General features: G+C 36.5%; 1 protein-coding gene across 7 annotated transcripts in view; it reads left to right on the forward strand.

Moving 5' to 3' along the window:
- NSD3 (nuclear receptor binding SET domain protein 3) overlaps positions 1-21414 on the forward strand; it is a 113164-nt gene that overhangs the window by 40541 nt on the left and 51209 nt on the right. For all 7 annotated transcript variants that reach the window (XM_077769495.1, XM_077769496.1, XM_077769494.1 and 4 more), the window contains 4 exons: positions 4231-4949; positions 12811-12882; positions 13496-13658; positions 19601-19755. In XM_077769495.1, the coding sequence (XP_077625621.1) occupies positions 4275-4949; positions 12811-12882; positions 13496-13658; positions 19601-19755 (1065 nt within the window). In that variant the 5' untranslated portion in view covers positions 4231-4274. The remainder of the gene's footprint in view (positions 1-4230; positions 4950-12810; positions 12883-13495; positions 13659-19600; positions 19756-21414) is intronic.

The following is a 21414-nucleotide window of genomic DNA, read 5'->3' on the forward strand; positions in this document are numbered from 1 at the left end:
GTGGGGGGGGGGCGGGGGGAGGGGAAGAATCAGCCTCCCATGTGAGTGAGGCTTTGAGCCTGGAAAGCTAGAAAAGTAGTGGAAGCAATGACAAATCTGGTGTAATCTGAAAGGAAAACTGAGTTAGGGAAAGGACAATTCATTCAGTTTTGAATGTATAACTCTTCTTATAGTATGGTTGTCTTTGGGTAGGTGGATATTCTCTGGCAGTTAGATATTGTGGTAAAGACTGTAGGATTAGAAGTCAAAAGATTGATTCTTTATTAGATTTAATCACTAATGAGCTTTATGGTCTTGGAAAATTTAGCATCTCAAATATTAAATGTAGTTATCTAAAAAAAAATGAAGCTAATACCTGCCCTGTTAGCCCTATAGGATTGCTTTGAGGATCAAATAAGAATGCTTATGAAAATACACTGTAATTGTAAACTCCTATATAATTGTAAGATGTCAATGTTATTTCTTTTCTTAATTCAAATTAAATGAAATACTTGGCTCGAGACTAGAGAAGAAAAGGAGAAGATACCAAACTTCTTAAAAGTTTCTGTTTGGAACTAAATCAGAAACATCCGTAACCTTGGTCTCTGAATACATATGCCTGGAAACCTCTGTAGACTATAATTTGGGAGACTAATCTGGAAGCTGATCTTGTATGTGATGGTTACAAGAACCAAAAACAGAGATTGCATCTTGTCAAATGTCAGTATTTAACTTGACTTCAAGATGGAAGTTTGAAGAACTTTTGAATTCCACCTGTATGGTTGCCCCATGTATGTTTATAGAATTTTAGAACATACCATTCTTATGTCTGTGAGCTGTACATTTTTGCCAAGGGTCACCTTAGGGTAATGTTTCAGTTTTCTTCAGCTATGTGTAAAGAAGTGATACCTAACATTTATCAGCATTATCAGTATGGTATGCTGGTTAGCATCAGCGACTCTGAAACCAGACTACCTAGATCAAATCACAACTCTGTCAATTAATGACTAGCCTTGTGCACTTGAACACATCATTTAACCTCTCTCTGCCTCTCTTTCCCTAGCTGTAATGGGAACGAACCTGAAGGTTATTGGGAGGATTGAATGTAGTACTGTATGGAAAGCACTTAGAATGGTTCCTGGCACATAATAAGTGCTATTTAAGTGTTAGTGGTGGTTAGTATAGAACAGTTAGTTGTTATTTTGGCAGTGATCAAGGAATAAAGTACGCAAACAAAAGATTCTAATCCTCTCAGAACTTAAAACTGTGGGAAGTGGAAGGGTGTGATGGTAAAGATAATGGACTATAGAGTCAGATTTACTTAGATTTAAATAGTAATTCTGCTGTCCCCCCTCCCCCTTGCTTTATGGTTTCCGTAAGCCACCTAATCCCTCTGAAGCTTGGTTTCTTTTGCCTATGAACCAGCAGTCACAATACCTATCCTACAGAGTTGTTATGAGGATTAAATGAGATAATGTATAAAGTTCTTGACCCAGAGTAGATGCTAAAAAATGAGAGTGTTGTCTAATACCCCCCATCCCCCACCATACTTGTATAGAGCAGTATGGGCGGTTTGATTTCCTTTATGCTCTCTTATTCTTTGTTTGCAATTACAGAACTTCTAATTTTCTTCCTTTTGCTAACAGAGTAAATAGCACCTGTTTAATTGGATATACCTTGAAAGGTGTATTGTCAGCTATCATTTCCCTCTTTCTTTGCTGTTTTGGGTTATGTGGTTTATTATTATGGCAAGTCCTACTACAATCAAGATGGTAGATATTATTAATTGGTCATAGAATTGAACTGGACTATAGCCCCAGAATGCTTCTTCACAATATTTCAGGCAGCTAAAATCAGTTCATCAGACTCAATACAGTATAGAAATCCTCTCTGCCTTAGAGCTTTCTAGAAGAAATGTTTATGGGACTATCAAAATAATAATCTGAATTGTCCATTAATCCTGTCTCAAGATGTGGACTTGTCAAACTTTATGACAAAACATAGTGGTCTTAGAGCATTTCCTGACAGATGCTTATCTGTATTACAACATTGTTACACAATATGAGCATCTTTAGGCACCTTCCAGACAGAGTGCAATAATTCTAAGAGTGACTACAATGCAAAGATTGTAATGCAGTGACCCAGCTAAGAGTGTGCATCGGAATCAGCTGGAATGTGGACTTAAAACAGACATGCTGTAGGCCTCCCCCAAGATATATTGAATCAGATTCATCAGTAAATAGACCTTGACATGTGCATTTTGTAAAACCGCCCCAGATGATTCTATTTATGCTGCTGGTTAAAAACAACTCAACTACATATTGTCAAGAGTGTTAGGGAATCAGGCATCCTCATAACTACTGGTATGAGGGTGAATTGATATAGCATAGCCTATAGAACTGTTTTTGCAGTACCTATCAAAATTTCAAATCTTTCCAATAGGAATACATATGGGCACAGAGATCTAGTTTCAAGAAAGTTCCCTGTTGTATAATATCAAACAACTGTGAGCAACTAAGTGATTGTCAGTACACAAATGGTTAGGTACATTGAGTTAACTACCACAATGTAACTATGTAAAGAATAAGGTATATATGAAAATTATACATGCTGATGGAGAAAGATATCTGGAGTATATTGTTAAATTGAATAAACAAGTGGGGTGCCCGGGTGGCTTAGTCGGTTAAGCGTCCGACTTTCGCTTAGGTCATGATCTCGCGGTTCGTGGGTTCGAGCCCCGCGTCGGGCTCTGTGCTGACTGACAGCTTAGAGCCTGGAGCCAATTTCAGAGTCTGTATCTCCCCCTCTCTCTGACCCTCCCCTGCTCACGCTATCTCTCTCTCTCTCCTAGAAATAAATAAAAATATTAAAAAGTTGAATAAACAAGTTACAGACTAAACCTTATTTTTAAAATTTTATATGTAAATATATAGAGAAAGATTTGGAAGAGTATTCACCAAAATATTTACAGTGGTTATCCATGACTGAAGAATGGGAATGATGGAGGGAGGAGGAAGAGACCTTTTTACTTTTGTATTTACAATATTTGCAGGGCACCTAGGTGGCTCAGTAGGTTAAGCATCTGACTTCAGCTCAGGTCATGATCTCATGGTCTGTGAGTTCCACCCCCATGTTGAGCACTGTGGTGACAGCTCAGAGCCTAGAGCCTGCTTCAGATTGCTGTCTCCTCTGCTCCTCCCCCACTCACACCCTGTCTCTCTCTCTCTCAAAACTGAATAAATGTTAAAAATTTTTTTAAATATGTGCAACAAGATTTTGTTATTTTTGTAATGATAAAGAGAACCACTGGAGAAAACATGAATGATTTAAAAAAATTTTTTTTTACATTTTTTATTTATGTTTGAGAGGCAGAGTGAGACAGAACATGAACTGGGGAAGGGCAGAGAGAGGAGACACAGAATCTGAAACAAGCTCCAGGCTCTGAGCAAGCATTCAGCACAGAGCCTGATGTGGGGCTTGAACCCACAAACCATGAGATCATGACCTGAGCCGGAGTCGGATGCTTAACCAACTGAGCCACTCAGGCACCCCAAAACATGAATGATTTAAAGGAAGTTTGTGTGGAACCTAATTTATATGTGTCAAAACATTGCTTACTGGGGCACCTGGGTCTGTCAGTCGGTTAAGCGTCCGACTTCGGCTCAGGTCATAATCTCACGGTTTGTGGGTTTGAACCCCGCGTTGGGCTCTGTGCTGACAGCTAGTTCAGAGCCTGGAGCCTGCTTCAGATTCTGTGTCTCCCTCTCTGTCTGACCCTCCCCTGCTCATGCTATCTCTCTCTCTCTCTCAGAAATAAATTTNGACCCTCCCCGCTCATGCTATCTCTCTCTCTCTCTCAGAAATAAATTTAAAAAAAATAAAATTTTTTTAAATTAAAAAAAAAAACATTGCTTACTTTGCAAATACCAGTTTTAACCTGAGACTTAACAATTTTTAACTTGGGAAACAAAGGAATGCAAAACTATTTTGGATGTTTGCTAAGAGGATAAAATTTTGTTACTGAGATTGTGAAAGTAATTGAGAGTTTCAAACAGATAAGCATTTAAGGCAAAAGGCATTTGCCTGTATCAGAATTATATTGGCTACCTGTTTTAAAAATCTTTAGTGCTTGTGTATATCTGGATATGGCAGTTGAGTACAGGATGTTTTAGTGAATTATTTTTTTCAGTTGATAAGATTCTAGCCTGGGAGAATATTAACACCTTTTAATCTCCTCTTTTAAAACTTTAGGCCCGATGAGAGAAAGGGAAAGTTAAGGATGCTGGAGCAGAACAATGGATTTCTCTTTCTCTTTCATGCAAGGGATCATGGGAAACACAATTCAGCAACCACCTCAACTCATTGACTCCGCCAACATCCGTCAGGAGGATGCCTTTGATAACAACAGTGACATTGTTGAAGATGGTGGCCAGACACCATATGAAGCTACCTTGCAGCAAGGCTTTCAGTACCCACCTACAACAGAAGATCTTCCTCCACTCACAAATGGCTATCCACCATCCATCAGCATGTATGAAACTCAAACCAAATACCAGTCATATAATCAGTATCCCAATGGGTCAGCCAATGGCTTTGGTGCAGTTAGAAACTTTAGCCCCACTGACTATTACCATTCAGAAATTCCAAACACAAGACCACATGAAATTCTGGAAAAACCTTCTCCTCCACAGCCACCACCTCCTCCTTCGGTACCACAAACTGTGATTCCAAAGAAGACTGGCTCACCTGAAATTAAACTAAAAATAACCAAAACTATCCAGAATGGCAGGGAATTGTTTGAGTCTTCCCTTTGTGGAGACCTTTTAAATGAAGTACAGGCAAGTGAGCACACAAAATCAAAGCATGAAAGCAGAAAGGAAAAGAGGAAAAAAAGCAACAAGCATGACTCATCAAGATCTGAAGAGCGCAAGTCACACAAAATCCCCAAATTAGAACCAGAGGAACAAAATGTAAGTTGAAACATTTTTCTGAAAAATTTTGTAACATTTCACATTTACTGGAAGTCCAAGAAATATTTTTCAGTTTTTATCTCTTCAAATATAAATATTTCTGATAACTTCTTCTAATCCTTAGCAAGGAGCTTGGGATGTTATTATAGGTGCTGACTAAAAAGTTTTATGAATAAATGAATGGACATGATTAGAGTGAAGAAATATTTTTGAGACACAGGATGCCAAGAATCTTGCTGCTTATGTTTCTTTGTCTGGTAGCTTCATTTATTTCTATTTGCTTATTATAAACTACTGGCTTCTAAAGATGAAGAGGAAAGGCAAAGAAGATGGTTAATTATATTGGTTTTCTTTATTTTAAACTAACCTTTTCCAAGAGAGCTTAGATTTAAATACTCATTACCATTGTACTTGCTACAAAATAATCTGAATAGAGGAACTTTTTTTATTAAAATTAGAGTTAGTATTCATATATTATTAAAACTTTAGGTGGACTGTCTGTTAACTAAAATTTAAATAATAAAAAAGTCTTCAGGTGGAATTTTTATAAAAGTCATTTTTCATAGGTAACTTAAGATGCATGCTGCCAATTTTTAAAAATATCTCTGAGGTTTCAGTATAAATTTACTTAATAATAGATATGTAACAAATCAATCCTAGCTCGAATAAAGAGTTTTTAGTTAGTATTCTAATAGATGGTATGAATTGAAGACATTTCCCAGACATTGATTTGGGAAGAAATAAATATTTTTATAATACTAGTCTGCTTTTATATCTGATCTGGTATGCCTGAATAAGTTAATTTGTTATCTTCTATTTAAAGAAATGTTTACTTCATACCAACTCACCTTTTCCTTGGTAGTTGGGTTCCAGTACATCATTCAACTCAAATGTGATCATTTTTTGGAGTAAAAGGCCCTACTCATTCTAGACTTTCATGAAGTCCCAGTGAAATGTTTCAGTTTTTCTCATTTTTCTATAGTTTTATGTATTCATTTAACCATACTGTTTAAGTATCTACTGTTAAAGTAGGGTAAGGAATGAAAGTAAAGATGCCTACTTCCACGTTGCTTATATTCTAGTAAAGGAGCCAGAAAATACATACATACATATGTTCATACATACAAATATAACGTATGTAAGTTTAGATAGTAATAAGTGCTGTGAGGAAGATAAAACTGGGCAATGAGATAAAGAGTAATTAGAGACACTTTAGCCATTCTGGTGTCTTAGTTCTGCATTTGTAAAATGAAGACTTTGTAACTAAGCTCCACACCATCAGCTTTGTAACTTGTGTTTTCTGAAATGCCTAAATTTCTTAAATCATTTCCTAAATGCCCCATCCCTTGAGCTGAGCTCACATAGTATCTTATACAAACTGTTTCTTAAGTAAATGAATAAATGGAAGGATAGAAGTTAACTTTTTGCATTCCAGACGCATTCACTATAGCATTTTTTTTCTAGACCTACAGTGAAAAGGTATGTGATGCACTGTGACCCCTGGGAATCACAAAAATGCATAAAACCTGAATTTGGTTAAAATCAAAGCTAAAGCTTAGTTCCTGTGAACTGTTTTGTTGGCCCATTTTACTTTTGCTCTAGAGAACCTGGCAGATAGGAGAATATCTAATTTTACTTATTGGACTAGACTTTTTACCTCTTTTGACAAGGTACATTAAAAATATATTTCAAAATAGAAACAGATCTGGAAGCATTTAGAGGCAGGATAAGACAATCTGCTCACTTTTATATCTCCTTTTTGCTTTATTGGAATCTAGGAAAAATTTGAGTGCAATGATATTTCTAATAGTCCCTTTATAATGAGACTTTAAGGGTTTTTTAAAAATTTATTTTGAGAGAGAGAGAGAGAGAGAGCAGGGGAGGGGCAGAGAGGGGGAGAGAGAGAATCCCAAGCAGGCTCCACACCATCAGCACGGGGCCCAACATGGGGCTCAAACTCATGAACCATGAGATCATGACTTGAGCTGAAACCAAGAGTTGGATGCTTAACCTACTGAATCACCCAGGCGCTTCTAATAGTGAGAATTTAAAGCCCATTCTGTCTTTGTTGGATATGTGCTATGCCTAGCTCTTCATATCACTTAAACCTTTGGTTAATTTTTATATCCAGAGATTCAAATGATTACATGGAACCTAAAAGTTTTAGTTCATTTTCAACTATCAACAATCATGTGGGACATAATTTAATATGTCATTATTTAGGATCCAACAATATCTTGAGGTAAGAGAATATCAATTGACTGAAGGTATAGATGTAGTATTGATTGCTCTAAATATTACCAGGACCATTGCCTGAAAGTTCAGTTGTTGGTGAAAATCCAGGTTTTGGTTTTATTTCTCTCCTCCCCGCCCCCATCCTGTTTTATCCTTGCCTCCTTCCTCCCTCCTCCATCTTTCTCTCCCTCTTTCTCTTTGTTACTCTCTCTCCTTCCCTCCTCCCTTTTCTTCTAAAGAGAAAAATGAGAAGTTCTTGTTAGTTGAATTTTGATTAATTAAAATTTATCACCTATGGGGGTCAGAGCTTAAGAAATGGGTGCCATAAAAGTTGTACTCCATTCTGATAATAGAACTTTAAAGCTAGTGCTCCCAAGGCTCCCACTCTTGTGAGGGCCATGCTTCATTAAGCTATGCAGATGACCAGTGATGTGCACAAAATAATTGGTTTTGTTAACTTTGTTTTCTTTTTTTAATTATTATTAGATTTCCTTAACTTGAGCCACATTTTGTTTCCCTTAGGACAACTTTTCGTGTTTTAATTTTTGATACCCTTGTGCCTCCTTGTTGTTACTAAGGCTCCGAGCACTTGGTGTTTAGCATCACAGAGGGCTTAGAAATGAAAGCGAATTCCCAGTGAGAGTCTGCTGACATAACTGGACAGCTCCCCTCCTCAGATGCTTTAGGGAAGCATAATGAGAACTGAGTGCCTGGAGGAAAGTTTGATATGTCCTTAAGCTGGATTTGTTTTTTTATGTATTTTTGTTCCCTAAAAGCCGACTCATACATCTCATTTAAAGTAATACCTTATGTATTAAAGTGATACTTAATGATTTCACTCACAACTGTTGTCTTTTCTTTTTTCTTGGTATTTGATCTCTTAAGTTCTGAGCTGTTTGGCCTTCTAAAGAGTGGCTTTTATTTGGAAAAACCTAAGCATATCTTCTCAACAATAAAATGTGTGTCCAAACATCTAGGCAGCAGGAGACCTGAGATCACTACTGAAATTGTATATTTTGTAAAGCTGGTGGAGCTGTTTTTCCTCCTATCAAATTAGAAACATGTGGAAATGTTTCTGCATGTCTTCCTCCCTGGCAGGTGTAATGCCTCAGGCATGTGAGTGTAGGCCGTGTTCAAACATTGGTCTTCCACCAGCACCTCAGTGGGCTTATCCGCTAAGACTAGTCTCATTAACTCTTAGCTTGCCATTTTCATTTCTAAAAAGCCAGATAGCAGCTTCCAGTCCCATTAGCACTAAGTTAGAGGTTATATTTGGTTCTCTAGCCTCAGAGCATTCATTAGGTCTTAAAATTCTTGGAAATTTTTTACATGCAAAATGTTCTTTTTGTACAGATGTTTTAGTGTTTAAGATTATGACCTTAAACAGTTATTCAGAAGATAATATAGAAAAATGCACGAACAATTTATTGCCTTTGAATTTTTCTTTCCACTTTAAATGTTGACTTAAGTTTTGGGTTTTTTAAAAGAATGTGATTTTGCTTAATGTTTTGAAAATTATTAGGGGTTAGGAATTCTGCTAGATTTGGTGCATATTATTCATTTTAATAAATCTCTTGGGTTTTTATAAAAGTACTAGACCAAATTTTTTAAAAAGAAATATTTTGGATGATGTGATTTTATGTTAGCTGTTTTCTTAACAATTTTTTCCTATTTAAGAAACTTCTTGTTATTTTTTCCTGGAATATAGGTCTTTCCATATGGAATCAACTAAAAATGTAAAAAAGAGGTATATACCCATAAAATCAAAAATTTTAAACTAAGGAGCGCTAATTCACTGTCATCTTTTTCTCAGTCTCTCTTCCTAAAGCAACACTGTTAGTACCAAAAGGTTATTTCTTGCCCTTACTTGATTTTAATCTCTTTTAAGCTTATCTATCCTTTGAACAACTAATGGAAAATGGATATTATACCTAGAAGTATTTTATCTGTTGGCATTTTCTGACTCAGTTTTTTGACTCCTAAGCATTTGACTTCCACTGACCATTTTGTCTTAATTGGTGTTTGTGATACTATGTTGTTAGTTTATCTTCTTACCCTTTTTTTTTGAGCACAAGTCATAGATCTCTAAATGTCTACTAGATTATTTCTATTTTGCCCATTTATTAGCATATCTTGCAATGTATATTTCCTTTTTATCATTTCAGCATCCTTATTTGACTCTCTTATTTTTCTTTCTTTAATATAGTCTTGAAAGCTTAGACTAAATCTTAAAGCTTGTTTCTCTCCCTTGCCATTTTTTTCCTTTTAAAATGATTGTATAAACATTTTAGTTCTGTGAAAGTGACTTTAACAGTGTTTCAAGCTAGCCTGAAGTTGGAACAAACCAAAACAATCAAAAAAAGATAAGGCATTTGAATAATAAAAAGGTTTGAAGGAAATCCTGTCTTTAATCCAGAAAGGGAAAAATGTTAATGAGCTTCAGACCAGTTCTTACAATAATAGTACAATTTTGTTGTTTGGCAAAGATGAGTCACTTCTTATCTGTCTGCCCTCAAAAGGAGTTACAGAGATCCCTTACACCCAGACATCATGAAGATTGAATGTGCGGAGGAGGATGACTCGCTTTCTTAGCGGCATATGTGCTTCCTCAAGTGGTCTTGTCTTCCTGCAGTAGTGTTAGAATGAGAAGTTGAGGTGAAGGCTTAAGCTGTATCTGTAGATTGAAATGAAGCTACTGAAAGGACCTATGCAAATATGGATAGTATTTCCCAACTGCTTTATTATTATACCAGTGGTCAGGAAAACAGTTTTCATTTGAACACAGATTTTTCTTTCCTTGCTCAATGAGTGTGTCCTATTAGGTTACATGGTACCACCACAGACACATCTGACAGTGAATTTTGTGCCCATCAACAAGTTGCCACTACCTTTTTTCACCTGGGCTATTTCAGTAACCTAATTAAACATTCTGCTTCTCTTCTATTCTCCACATGATAGTTAACATGATCTTTTTAATACAAAAAGTGGTGTGTGTTACTTCTCTACCTAATCCTCTTCAGTGGCTTTTTACTGCACTAAAGATAAAACATTTGAATATACTTCTGAGACCCTCGTAATGTAACCTGTCTCCCCTCTCTCATCTTGTAACCTCTCTCTTCTTTGGGCAATTAAGTCAGTTGTAATGGCCTTCCTACCATTACAGTTTCCTACCATGAAATTTCTTTTTTATTCTTAAATTTTTTTAATGTTTATTTTTGAGAGAGAGAGAGAGAGAGAGAGAGAGAGAGCGAGCGAGTGTGAGTATAGGAAGGGCAGAAAGAAAAGGAGACACAGAATCTGAAGCAGGCTCCAGGCTCCCAGCTGTTAGCACAGAGCCTGATGTAGGGCTTGAATTCACGAACAATGAGATCCTGAACTGCCAGAGGCTTAACAGGACTGAGCTACCCAGGTGCCCTGAAATTTCTATCATTTTAAATCCCAAGAACTTCATACATGCCATGCCTTCATTCTAGAATGTTCTTCCCACTTTTTACTAGACTACTCGTCCTTTGATTCTCAGATTATAATTTACTTTCTCAGAAAGGTCTTCAGATCTATTAGTTTCATCATTGCATACCCATCTTTGAGAACAGTGCCTGGAAAGTTATAGGTACTGTTGAGTAAATGACTGATACTGGGGGATTAGGATATTAGTCTGGCTTATTGTTTACTTAGTTACAAATCTTTCTACAATTTTTTATTTAATAAAACTTTATTTTTACTGGTCTTAACAACAATGTCCTGAATTAATTGAATTGAGAATTTTAAGTAGCTCCTAAAATTACTTATTTTTTAAGTTGGATCTAAGACCTAATTTGGTGGGTCTCTCTTTACGCCATCTAAATTAAATTCTGTTCTTTGACAACTGAGAAGTTTTTAAAAAGTCCTTTAAATTATAAAAGTAATATGCTTTTTACAGAAAGTACAAGTAACACAAAAATGTAGATCTTTCTGGGGCACCTGGGTGGCTCAGTAGGTTAAATGTCAGACTCTTGGTTTTATCTTAGGTCATGATCTCATGGTTCCGAGAGTTCAAGCCTCCGGCTTCGTACTGACAGTGCAGAGCCTGCTTGGGATTCACTGTCTCCTCATCTCTCTGCCCCTCCCCCACTCACACCGTCTGTGTCTCTTTCAAAATAAATAAATAAGCTTAAAATGTATGTAGATAGATCTTCCATCACCATTTCCCTAATCTCATTCCCCAAAGATAACTACTCTTAATCAGTTTGATATAAAAATGTATCCAATACTTTTCAAGGCATATACAGGCTATTTTAAAATAAAAAGTTGCAAGATGTTGATAGATATGTATATTACTGACATGAAATAGTGCTATACTTACTATCCTCTGCTTAGATTTTCTTATTTTGTTTTCTGTAAATAGTTTACTAAAATATAATTGCTGGATTGCAGTTGAGTGACATATTTTGAAGTTTGATAGATACTTCCAAATTGCCATCCCTAAGGGTTCCAGAAAAATAATTTTAAAGTAACCTATTTGTGGATTTTATGATTAGAAAAATAATGTTTATCATAGACAATTTGACAAATACAGAAAAGCACATGAAAAAAAAATCACTTTTTCCATCACCTGGTGGTATTCTAGTTTTTCTTTGCACATAAATTATTTTTCCAAAATTGGAATTGTACTGTACAGATGGTTTTGCAATATACTCTTTTCAGATAATGTTTCATTGTTATTTCCCCATGTCCTTTTATTTATGTGTGTGTGTGTATTTAAGATCTTTTTTTTTTTTTTAGTTTATTTATTTTTGAGACAGAGACCGAGCATGAGTGGGGGAGGGGCAGAAAGAGAGGGAGACACAGAATCTGAGCTGCCAGCATAGAACCTGATGCGGGGCTCGAACCCATGAACCATGAGATCATGACCTGAGCCGAAGTCAGACGCCCAACCGACTGAGCCACCCAGATGCCCCAAAGATCTTATTTTTAAATAATCTCTATACCCAACATAGGGCTCAAACTCACAGCCCTGAGATCAAGAGTCACATGTTCCACCAACTGTGCCATCTAGGCACCCCTTCCATGTCATTTTAAAATTCATTTATATTTCTTCAGTGTCTAGTTATACTATAACTTATTTAACTAATTTGTGTTTCTAGACATTTAGATTATATTCTAATTTGCTTTTATAAATAGGACTGGTTTGCATATCTGTGTGTGTGTGTGTGTGTGTGTGTATTTATACCTCTCCATGCTTTTTCAACATACATATGTATTTAGAAGTGGAATTTCTGGATCAGAGTCTGAAAATTTAAGGCTTTTTCATACATGTCAAATTGCTCTTCAGGAAAAATCCAAGTTATATCTTACTAGCAGTCTCAGAGTGCTCAAAATTTTTCTGCACCCTGATAGGTATGTATGTGTAAATAAATAAATAAAATCAACAAACTAAGTTTTAAAAGTGATAAAATGAGAGATAACAGCTATGGTGTGAAATAGACCATGAATGTTAACACATCATGTACTGCGTAAGTTGTATTCTTACTACCTACATTATTCAGTTAATAAATGCCCTTTATCCTCTTTGTGATTTAGTTTGTGTATGTCACTATTCTTCGGTTGGCTGCCGTTTTATTTTTTTTATCTATACCTTTTCACCTAGAGACCAAACGAGAGGGTTGACACTGTATCAGAAAAGCCAAGAGAAGATATAGTACTAAAAGAAGAACCCCCGGTGAGTTGCTATATTGAATACTGTCTAACTAGGTATGGTGTAAGAAGGTGAAAGCAGGGAGATTAAAATATAATACATTTTATACAGATTATTATAGTTCCGTACCTCTGGACTTCAGAACTTATACTGAAATAAATCTTGAAGCTGATTTAAGAGGTAGATACTTTCAAGGAGTTATTTTCCTTTTCAAAACTATGACTACTTTTTCTTATTGAAGTATAATCAACATGTAGCATTGTATTAGCTTCAGGTGTACAACATATTGATTTGCGTGGGTATACATTGCCAAATTATCAACACAGTATATCTAATTAACATCTGTCACCCTACAAAGTTACCAAAATATTTTCATGACACCTTTTTAATGGACCATGTGAATTCTCAAGATCCCTTATGGATAAGACATCAGGAGCATCAGTCCTATTTTCAATATTTGGAGTGAAGCTTATTATTTTCTTTCTCTTCCTTTTTGCTAGTTATGGATAGGTATCTGGGAAAGTATAATTGAAGATAAATTTTACTAGGTTAGCGTGTTTAATGTACTTGTGCATAATTTCTTTTTTTAACTTTCTCTACTAATAAAGTTTTATGACCTTTTCCCCTTTTCCTGTAGGTTCAGCCAATATTATCTTCTGTTCCAACAACAGAAGTGTCTGCTGGTGTTAAGTTCCAGGTTGGCGATCTTGTTTGGTCTAAGGTGGGAACCTATCCTTGGTGGCCTTGCATGGTTTCAAGTGATCCCCAGCTCGAGGTTCATACCAAAATTAACACAAGAGGTAACTAAAGGCATAAATAGATATTAAATAAAAGGTTGGGGGGAAATTGAACCTTAAATATTGTATATAAGAGTGTGCACACAGTATACAGTCTGACTACAAAATATCAGTTTTTTTATGTTTATGTATTTGGAGGGGGACAGCACGAGTGGGGGAGGGGCAGAGAGAGAGGGAAACACAGAATCTGAAGCAGGCTTGAGGCTCTGAGCTGTCAACACAGAGCCCAACACAGGGCTTGAACTCACATGACCTGAGCTGAAGTCGGATGCTTAACCGATTGAGCCACCCAGGCGCCCGCAAAATACCAGGTTTTAATTACCAGGGATAGAATTCTGGTCATCTTAACAGGCAGAAAGCCTCTGCAACTGAGACAGTCCTTGTTTTCGCTTATACCACTCTGCCTTTGTTTTATAATTTCTTCTGTGCTTCTTCTTTAAAAACCTTTATCTGACTGACCTCTCATATGAATTCCAAAAGAAAGCAGATAGGTAAGTAATAAGATGTCTTGTATGGAAACAACAACAAAAAAAGGATGTCTTATATGAGCTTAGTGGGCATTTGGGCCATGCTTTTGCTGTACATTTTGTTTCATCATTGACTCCTATGGATAATAGTTTTTATCCACACAGTGCTTATCACCCTGATGAAAGTTTCATGATGCTTTTTTGCCTCCTTCACTCCATTTTTGAATCTGTAAATTTACTGAGACATCCTTATAAATTCAATACAACATCGACTTACAGCTTGAATCTAGCTATTTAGCATAGAATCCTACCTTAGGAATATTAATGTTAACAAAAGATTTTTTTTAACTTTTCTCTATTTCTTTTCATGGGTTTGACCAAAACGTGGATTAGATTCCTGGGATTCTAGCATTTGGAATGGACTTGCTTAGTTAGCCATAGGAAGGTTTGAGCTTGGCATTTATTTTTGGATATTTGTTTTGTGAACTCACTCTTGTTACATGTTGAGTTCCTTATTATTTGTGACAACTCTACACCTATTTTTTTCTTCAGATTTTTTGTCTTCCTCCCCATTCATTGTTATGAAAAGAAAAAAATGTCTAAATAAGTCTTGCAAGTCAGATTTGTGACAAGATCAGCCATATCTATAACTTTTGTGCTACATAGCCAGTAATCTGCCCTGGTACAGGAGGCAATTATCTGTCATTATAACCTGCTAATTAAAGGTTGGGTAACTGAAAGCATCAATGGGGCAGATGTAAAAAAAAAAAAACAAAAAAAACCAACAACAAAAAACCCCCGAGCATTGTTGAATGTCTACTTTTGCGCAAGGCATTATGTTAAGCAATTCTCTTATGTATTTTATGCAGTCCACATAGCAGCAACATTATGAAGTAGGTACTCTTATTATCCTTAACATTTCGAAAAAGTAAATAGAGTTTCAGAGAGACCTATCCAGAATCTCTACTTTTAAACATACTATATATATATATTTTTTAATGTTTTTTATTTATTTTTGAGAGAGAGAGACACAGCATGAGCAGGGGACGGACAGAGGGAGAGAGGGAGATGCAGGATCGGAAGATAGGCTCCAGGCTGTGAGCTAACTTGTCAGCACAGAGCCCAACACGGGGCTTGAACCCACGAACTGTGAGATCATGACCTGAGCTGAAGTCGGATGCTTAACCAACCGAGCCACCCATACTATATATTGAAAGGGAAGTTCATGGAATTCAGGTTGGAGGAAGGCAGTCCATCCTAGTTCTTTCATTTATTACTTATAATTCAGGGTTTTGGACTAGTAATCTCTGAAATACCTTGCAGGTTTAATGATCTATGATTTTTATGAATGGGAGTAGAAAGGGACAAGGATTTCCCAAAAGGACCAAGCCACCTTCTCTTTTATTAAGTTTTTATTATAATTCCAGTTAACATACAGTGTTATATTAGTTTCAGGTATACAGTATAGTAATTCAGCACTTTCATACATCACCCAGTGCTCATCACAAGTGCACTCCTTAATCTCCATCACCTATTTAGCCCATCCCCCCACCCACCTCACCTCTGATAACCATCAATTTGTTCTCTATAATTAAGAGTGTGTTTCTTGATTTGTCTCTCTCTTATTTTTTTCTCTTTGTTTTGTTTCTTAAATTCCATGTATGAGTGAAATCACATGGTATTTGTCTTCCTTTAACTGACTTATTTTGCCTAGCATAATACTCTAGCTCCATCCATGTCATTGCAAATGGCATGATTTCATTCTTTTTGATGGCTGAGTAATATTCCCTGTGTGTGTGTGTGTGTGTGTGTGTGTGTGTGTGTGTGTGTGTGTGTGTACACACACCACTTCTTTATCCATTCATCAATCAGTGGTACTTGGGCTGCTTCCATATCTTAGCTATTGTAAATAATGCTACTATAAACATAAGGGTGCATGTATCCCTTTGACTTCGTATTTTTGTATTCTTTGGATAAATACCCAGTAGTGCGATTGCTGGATCATAAGATAGTTCTGTTTTTAACTTTTTGAGGAATCTCCATATTTTTTTCCAGAGTGGCTGTACCAGTTTACAATCCCACCAACAGTGTAAAGGGTTCCCCTTTCTTCATATCCTTGCCAACACCTGTTGTTTCTTGTATTATTAATTTTAGCCATTCTGACAGATGTAAGGTGATAGTTCATTTTAGTTTTTGATTTGGATTTCCTTGATGATTAATGATGGTGAGCATCTTTTCTTGTGTCTTTTAGGGCCAAACCTTTTTAAGTAAAATAATCCATGTACCTATCTGGGTTTCTAGAGCTCTCTGAGATATTATCATGTGAGAGTTGTAGCTTTTTGATTCTCTCCCCTTAGAAAGCATGCTTTTGAGATTATGTAGTTTCACATGTAGTTCCTTTCTGAAAACCTGCTAATTTCAGCTTTTTTATGGGACACAAGTGAAAGCACAATTTATGCTGCATCTATATTTCAAAGGAAGTATTTAAGGTTAGTTTTATGAATCAGTCTAATTTGGTCTGGTTATACCCTAGGCAGTCTTCTACGTTACTGCTGGAAAAACTGATTTTTGTTTGCATTACTGAGAAAACTGGAATTCTTAGAATTTAGAAATTTTTAAAATTTAAATTAAAGTATATTCTGATATTTTTAATGTTCTTTTTCTGCAGTAGTTTTTAAAATAACAGCTTTCTTGATATATGAGGTACATGGGCAACTCTGTGCAAGTTAGTGATTTTTAGTATATTTACAGAGTTGTGCAGGCAGCACTACGTCTAATTCTATTTATTTTTTATAAAGTATTTTTTAATGATTATCTATTTATTTATTCTGAGAGAGAGTGTGTGTGTGTGCACTCAGAGAGAGAGGGAGAGAATCCACACTGACAGCACGGAGCCCGATGCAGGACTAGAACTAACCAACCCTGAGATCATGACCCGAGTTGAAATAAGTCAGACACTTAACCACCTGAGCCATCCAGGTGCCCCTCTATATCTAATTTTAGAGCATTTTCAGGGGCACTTGGGTGGCTTATCAATTGAGTGTCTAAATCTTGATATCGGCTCAGGTCATGTTCCCAGGGTGGGATCCCCATGCTGTGCTCCAGGCTGAGTGTGGAACCTGCTTGAGATTCTCTCTCTCTGTCTCTTTCTCTATCTCTCTCTCTGTCTCTCTCTCTCTGCCCCCTCCCCCACTTTTGCCTGTGTGCTCTCTCTAAAATAATAATAATAATTCATTATATGTTTTTATGAAAAGTGACTATTTCCTCAAAAGTATTAATGAGGAAGAATACTATTGTTTTACATTGTTACAAATCTCTTTGTAACTTTGACTTAAGCGAAGATACTAGATTCTCATATCTGCCTATACATTCAGTCTGTTATGATACGTTGTTTTGGTTGAAATACATGAAGATGATCTGGCCTCAGACAGATGCGTAGTCGGAAAGGGATAGTGTATTTTAATAGCCTTTTTAGATAATTGTGAATATATTTCTCTGATATTACACCAAACTCAACAAGAGGTATGTTAGTTGGAATAGAGAACCTAAAATCATATCAAGTAAACTTTTTGCACTTTGTTACATTATTTTATTTTGAGAGAGATAAATAGAGACAGCATGAGCAGGGTCAGAGAGAGAGGGACATACAGAATCTGAAGACAGGCTCTGAGCTAGCTGTCAGCACAGAGTCCAATGTGGGGCTCGAACCCATGGACTGTGAGATCATAACCTGAGCGGAAGTCGGACGCTTAACCGACTGAGCTACCCAGGTGCGCCTGCACTTTGTTACATTAGAATCCATTGGTTCTGTTTTGCACCTTTTTTTTGTTTTTTAATATTTTTTATTTATTTCTAGGAGAGAGAGAGAGAGACAGCGTGAGCAGAGGAGGGTCAGAGAGAGAGGGAGACACAGACTCTGAAATAGGCTCCAGGCTCTGAGCTGGCAGTCAGCACAGAGCCCGACGCAGGGCCCGAACCCACAAACCGCGAGATCATGACTTAAGCGAAAGTCGGACCCTTAACCGACTAAGCCACCCAGGCGCCCCCTGTTTTGCACTTTGAATGAATCTTTCACTTTACATGATTTTGTAACATCATATATTGGCCATTTAATAAATACTGGTTTTACCAAGTAAGACGTATCTTCCAAATGTTGACACATTCCTTTATAGATATATTTTTAACCATATTAGTTTACATGACCAGTTATTTCATCAGAAATTCTTTGATTGTTGGGAATTTGGAAGACTCATAGGGATAATACTGGTTTTCAAAAATTCTAATTTTTGCTTGAAAGATCAAATTTTATTATTGGCAATGAATACTGTCAATGATTTCCTTGAAATTGCAAACTTGCTTTGTTTGTTTTTGAGGAAATATCTGCCAAATGCTCAATTTCAAATAACCATAGGTTTTCTGTCAGTCATTCTTTCAAATAAAAATGGTGTTTTATGAAAAAGTGGCCAGTGGCCTTGCAACTCAATCACACAAGTACTTCTCTTCAAGTCATACTTCAGTATGTACTTTATTCATACTTCCTGTTTCAGCACACAGAATATTAAAAGGCTTGTATCCAAGGGTTGAAATTTAGTGAAATTAATCACTTCTACTGCATCATCAAGGACATTAAAGAAAACTGGCTTTTTTTTTTTTTCTGCCAGTGTGTGGCTGTGAAGAATGTGATACTAGTATAGCTTGTTGTCACTCTCTGGTTTTATTTTTGCTAACATGCCAGCAGTCTTACCCACCATTGTCCTTGAAGTATTCAGTGCAAATGTCAACACAGTGAAACGATAATAACATCTTGGTATTATTATGAAGATAGTTTTGACCTCACAGGATCCATGAGTTTGTGGCCTCTTCCCCTCCCCTAAGTTTGTATAGCACACTTTCATGTAGCCAGAAAAGCAATTTGACCAGCACTTTTTAAGTTTATTTATTTTTGAGAGAGAGAGAGATTGAGAATCCCAAGACAGCTCCATGTTCTCTGCACAGAACCAGATGCAGGACTTGAACTCACCAACCGTGAGATCATAACCTGAGCTGAAATCAAGAGTCAGACGCTTAACCAACTGTGCCACCCAGGGCCCCGACCAGCACTTTTAAAGTCCAAGAAAATATATTCTACATTTTTTGAAGTAAAAAAATGTTTATTTAGACACAGATTTGTTTGTAAAAAGGTTTAAGACAAGTAAAAATAAGTTGGGTAACCAAGATAAGAAATCTGATAATTAGCAGAATTTCTGACTTCCTTTCTCTTAAAACTTGCTGTACTAATTTTAATCATTTGGGAGTGATTTTTTTACAGTAATTATTAGTTGTGTAACTGGCTGGTGTTGGATTGTATCTTTGGACAGTGCAAAGTGTACAAGTTTTAATAGGAGTAATGCTAGTGAACCTGACTTCGGTTCACTCTTTTGGCAGGGTATATGTGGATGCTTATGGTCTGAAATGCTTAATAAGAATTTTTACTTACAGGTGCCCGAGAATATCATGTCCAGTTTTTTAGCAACCAGCCAGAGAGGGCCTGGGTTCATGAAAAGCGAGTACGAGAGTATAAAGGCCATAAACAGTATGAAGAATTATTGGCTGAAGCAACCAAACAAGCCAGCAACCACTCTGAGAAACAGAAGGTAACTGACAACATATTAACATTACCGTTTGAGTATGGTTGTTAGGGGATTTAATAATTTAGTAGAATTTTTCATACTTGAATTCAGACAGTTGTTAGAATGATTTGTTATTTTAATCTAAATTCAGTTTTAATAATTTATTGTTAGGTATGTCAATAAGTTTTATATTTCATGTAAACAACAGAGTACTATTAAAAACTTGAACTCTGCTTAGTACAATGTTGGATTTTATTTTGAATTGAATAAATATACATAAGACTAGTAGATGCTAGTGAAATGTTGATTTTGCCAGAGTATTTTATTTTTTCCTTTTTCAACATCTTTCCATAATTCCCTTTAGTCCTATAGTAAAATGTTTTGTGAAAGTAAAGCTTCTGAAATATTTAGTGAGACAGACACTGTTTTAAGCATTTTATGTATATTAATTCATTTAACCATCATAACAACCTAAGTGAGGTAGATACTATTATTCCTATTTCTTTTTCTTTTTTTTTTTTTTTTTTTATATTTTTTTTTTGANTTTATTTCTGAGAGAGAGAGTGAGCAGGGGAGGGTCAGAGAGAGGGAGGGAGATACAGAATCTGAAGCAGGCTCCAGGCTCTGAGCTAGCTGTCAGCACAGAGCTGGACATGGGGCTCGAACCCATGAACCGTGAGATCATGACCTAAGCTGAAGCTGGACACTTAACTGACTGAGCCACCCAGGTGCCCCTATTATTCCTATTTCTACAAATGAAGAAATTGAGGCACAGAAAGCTTAAATAATGGGTTCAACCGAGGTCACACTTAGTGATAGAACCAAGAAATATGTTTGTGGTGGTGGTTTATTTTAGAATTAGGATATCGACTATTGATAATCTATCTGGTTGACATTTTTAAATTTTATTTTATTAAAAAAATTGTTTTAAATGTTTTTATTTTATTTTGAGAGAGAGACAGAGAGCAAGTGGGGGAGGGGCAGAGAGAGAGGGAGACACAGAATCTGAAGCAGGCTCCAGTCTCTGAGCTGTCAGCCCAGAGCCCGATGCGGGGCTTGAACCCATGAACCGCGAGATCATGACCTGAGCTGAAGTCGGACACTTAACCGACTGAGCCACCCAGGTGCCCCTCTGGTTGACATTTTTAAACGCAACTAATTTTAGGGTCGGTCTCTTGTGATTCAGAAATTTATGACATTTTTACATTAAAGGCTAAATTTTATCATGAAGATTCTGATTAAGTTTATCAGACTTAACATTTTCTAGATTTATACATCAATGTTCCATATATACCGTCCCCTCTCATAGTTTCCTTAGCTAATTTTAGACCTCCAGTCTAACCCCCTGGGTAATTCCTAATTGCTTTAGTCATCTCACATACTTTATTCAAAGTTTTCTTACCTGTCTTGCCACCTCAAAGACCTCTGATCAACAGTGATAGAGACCTATGGAAACTGATTCAGGTTTATATTTTTTCTCACACATTACTTCTTTTTTTTTTAATTTATTTTTTTTTATAATTTATTTATTTTTGAGACACAGAGTACAAGCAGGGAAGGAGCAGAGAGGGAGACACAGAATCTGAAGCAGGCTCTAGGCTCTGAGCTAGCTGTCAGCACAGAGCCTGACGCGGGGCTCGAACCCATGAACCATGAGATCATGACCTGAGCCAAAGTTGGATG

This window comes from Crocuta crocuta, unplaced genomic scaffold (genome assembly GCF_008692635.1).
Source record: "Crocuta crocuta isolate KB4526 unplaced genomic scaffold, BGI_CrCroc_1.0 scaffold698, whole genome shotgun sequence".
NCBI classification, from domain to species: domain Eukaryota; kingdom Metazoa; phylum Chordata; class Mammalia; order Carnivora; family Hyaenidae; genus Crocuta; species Crocuta crocuta.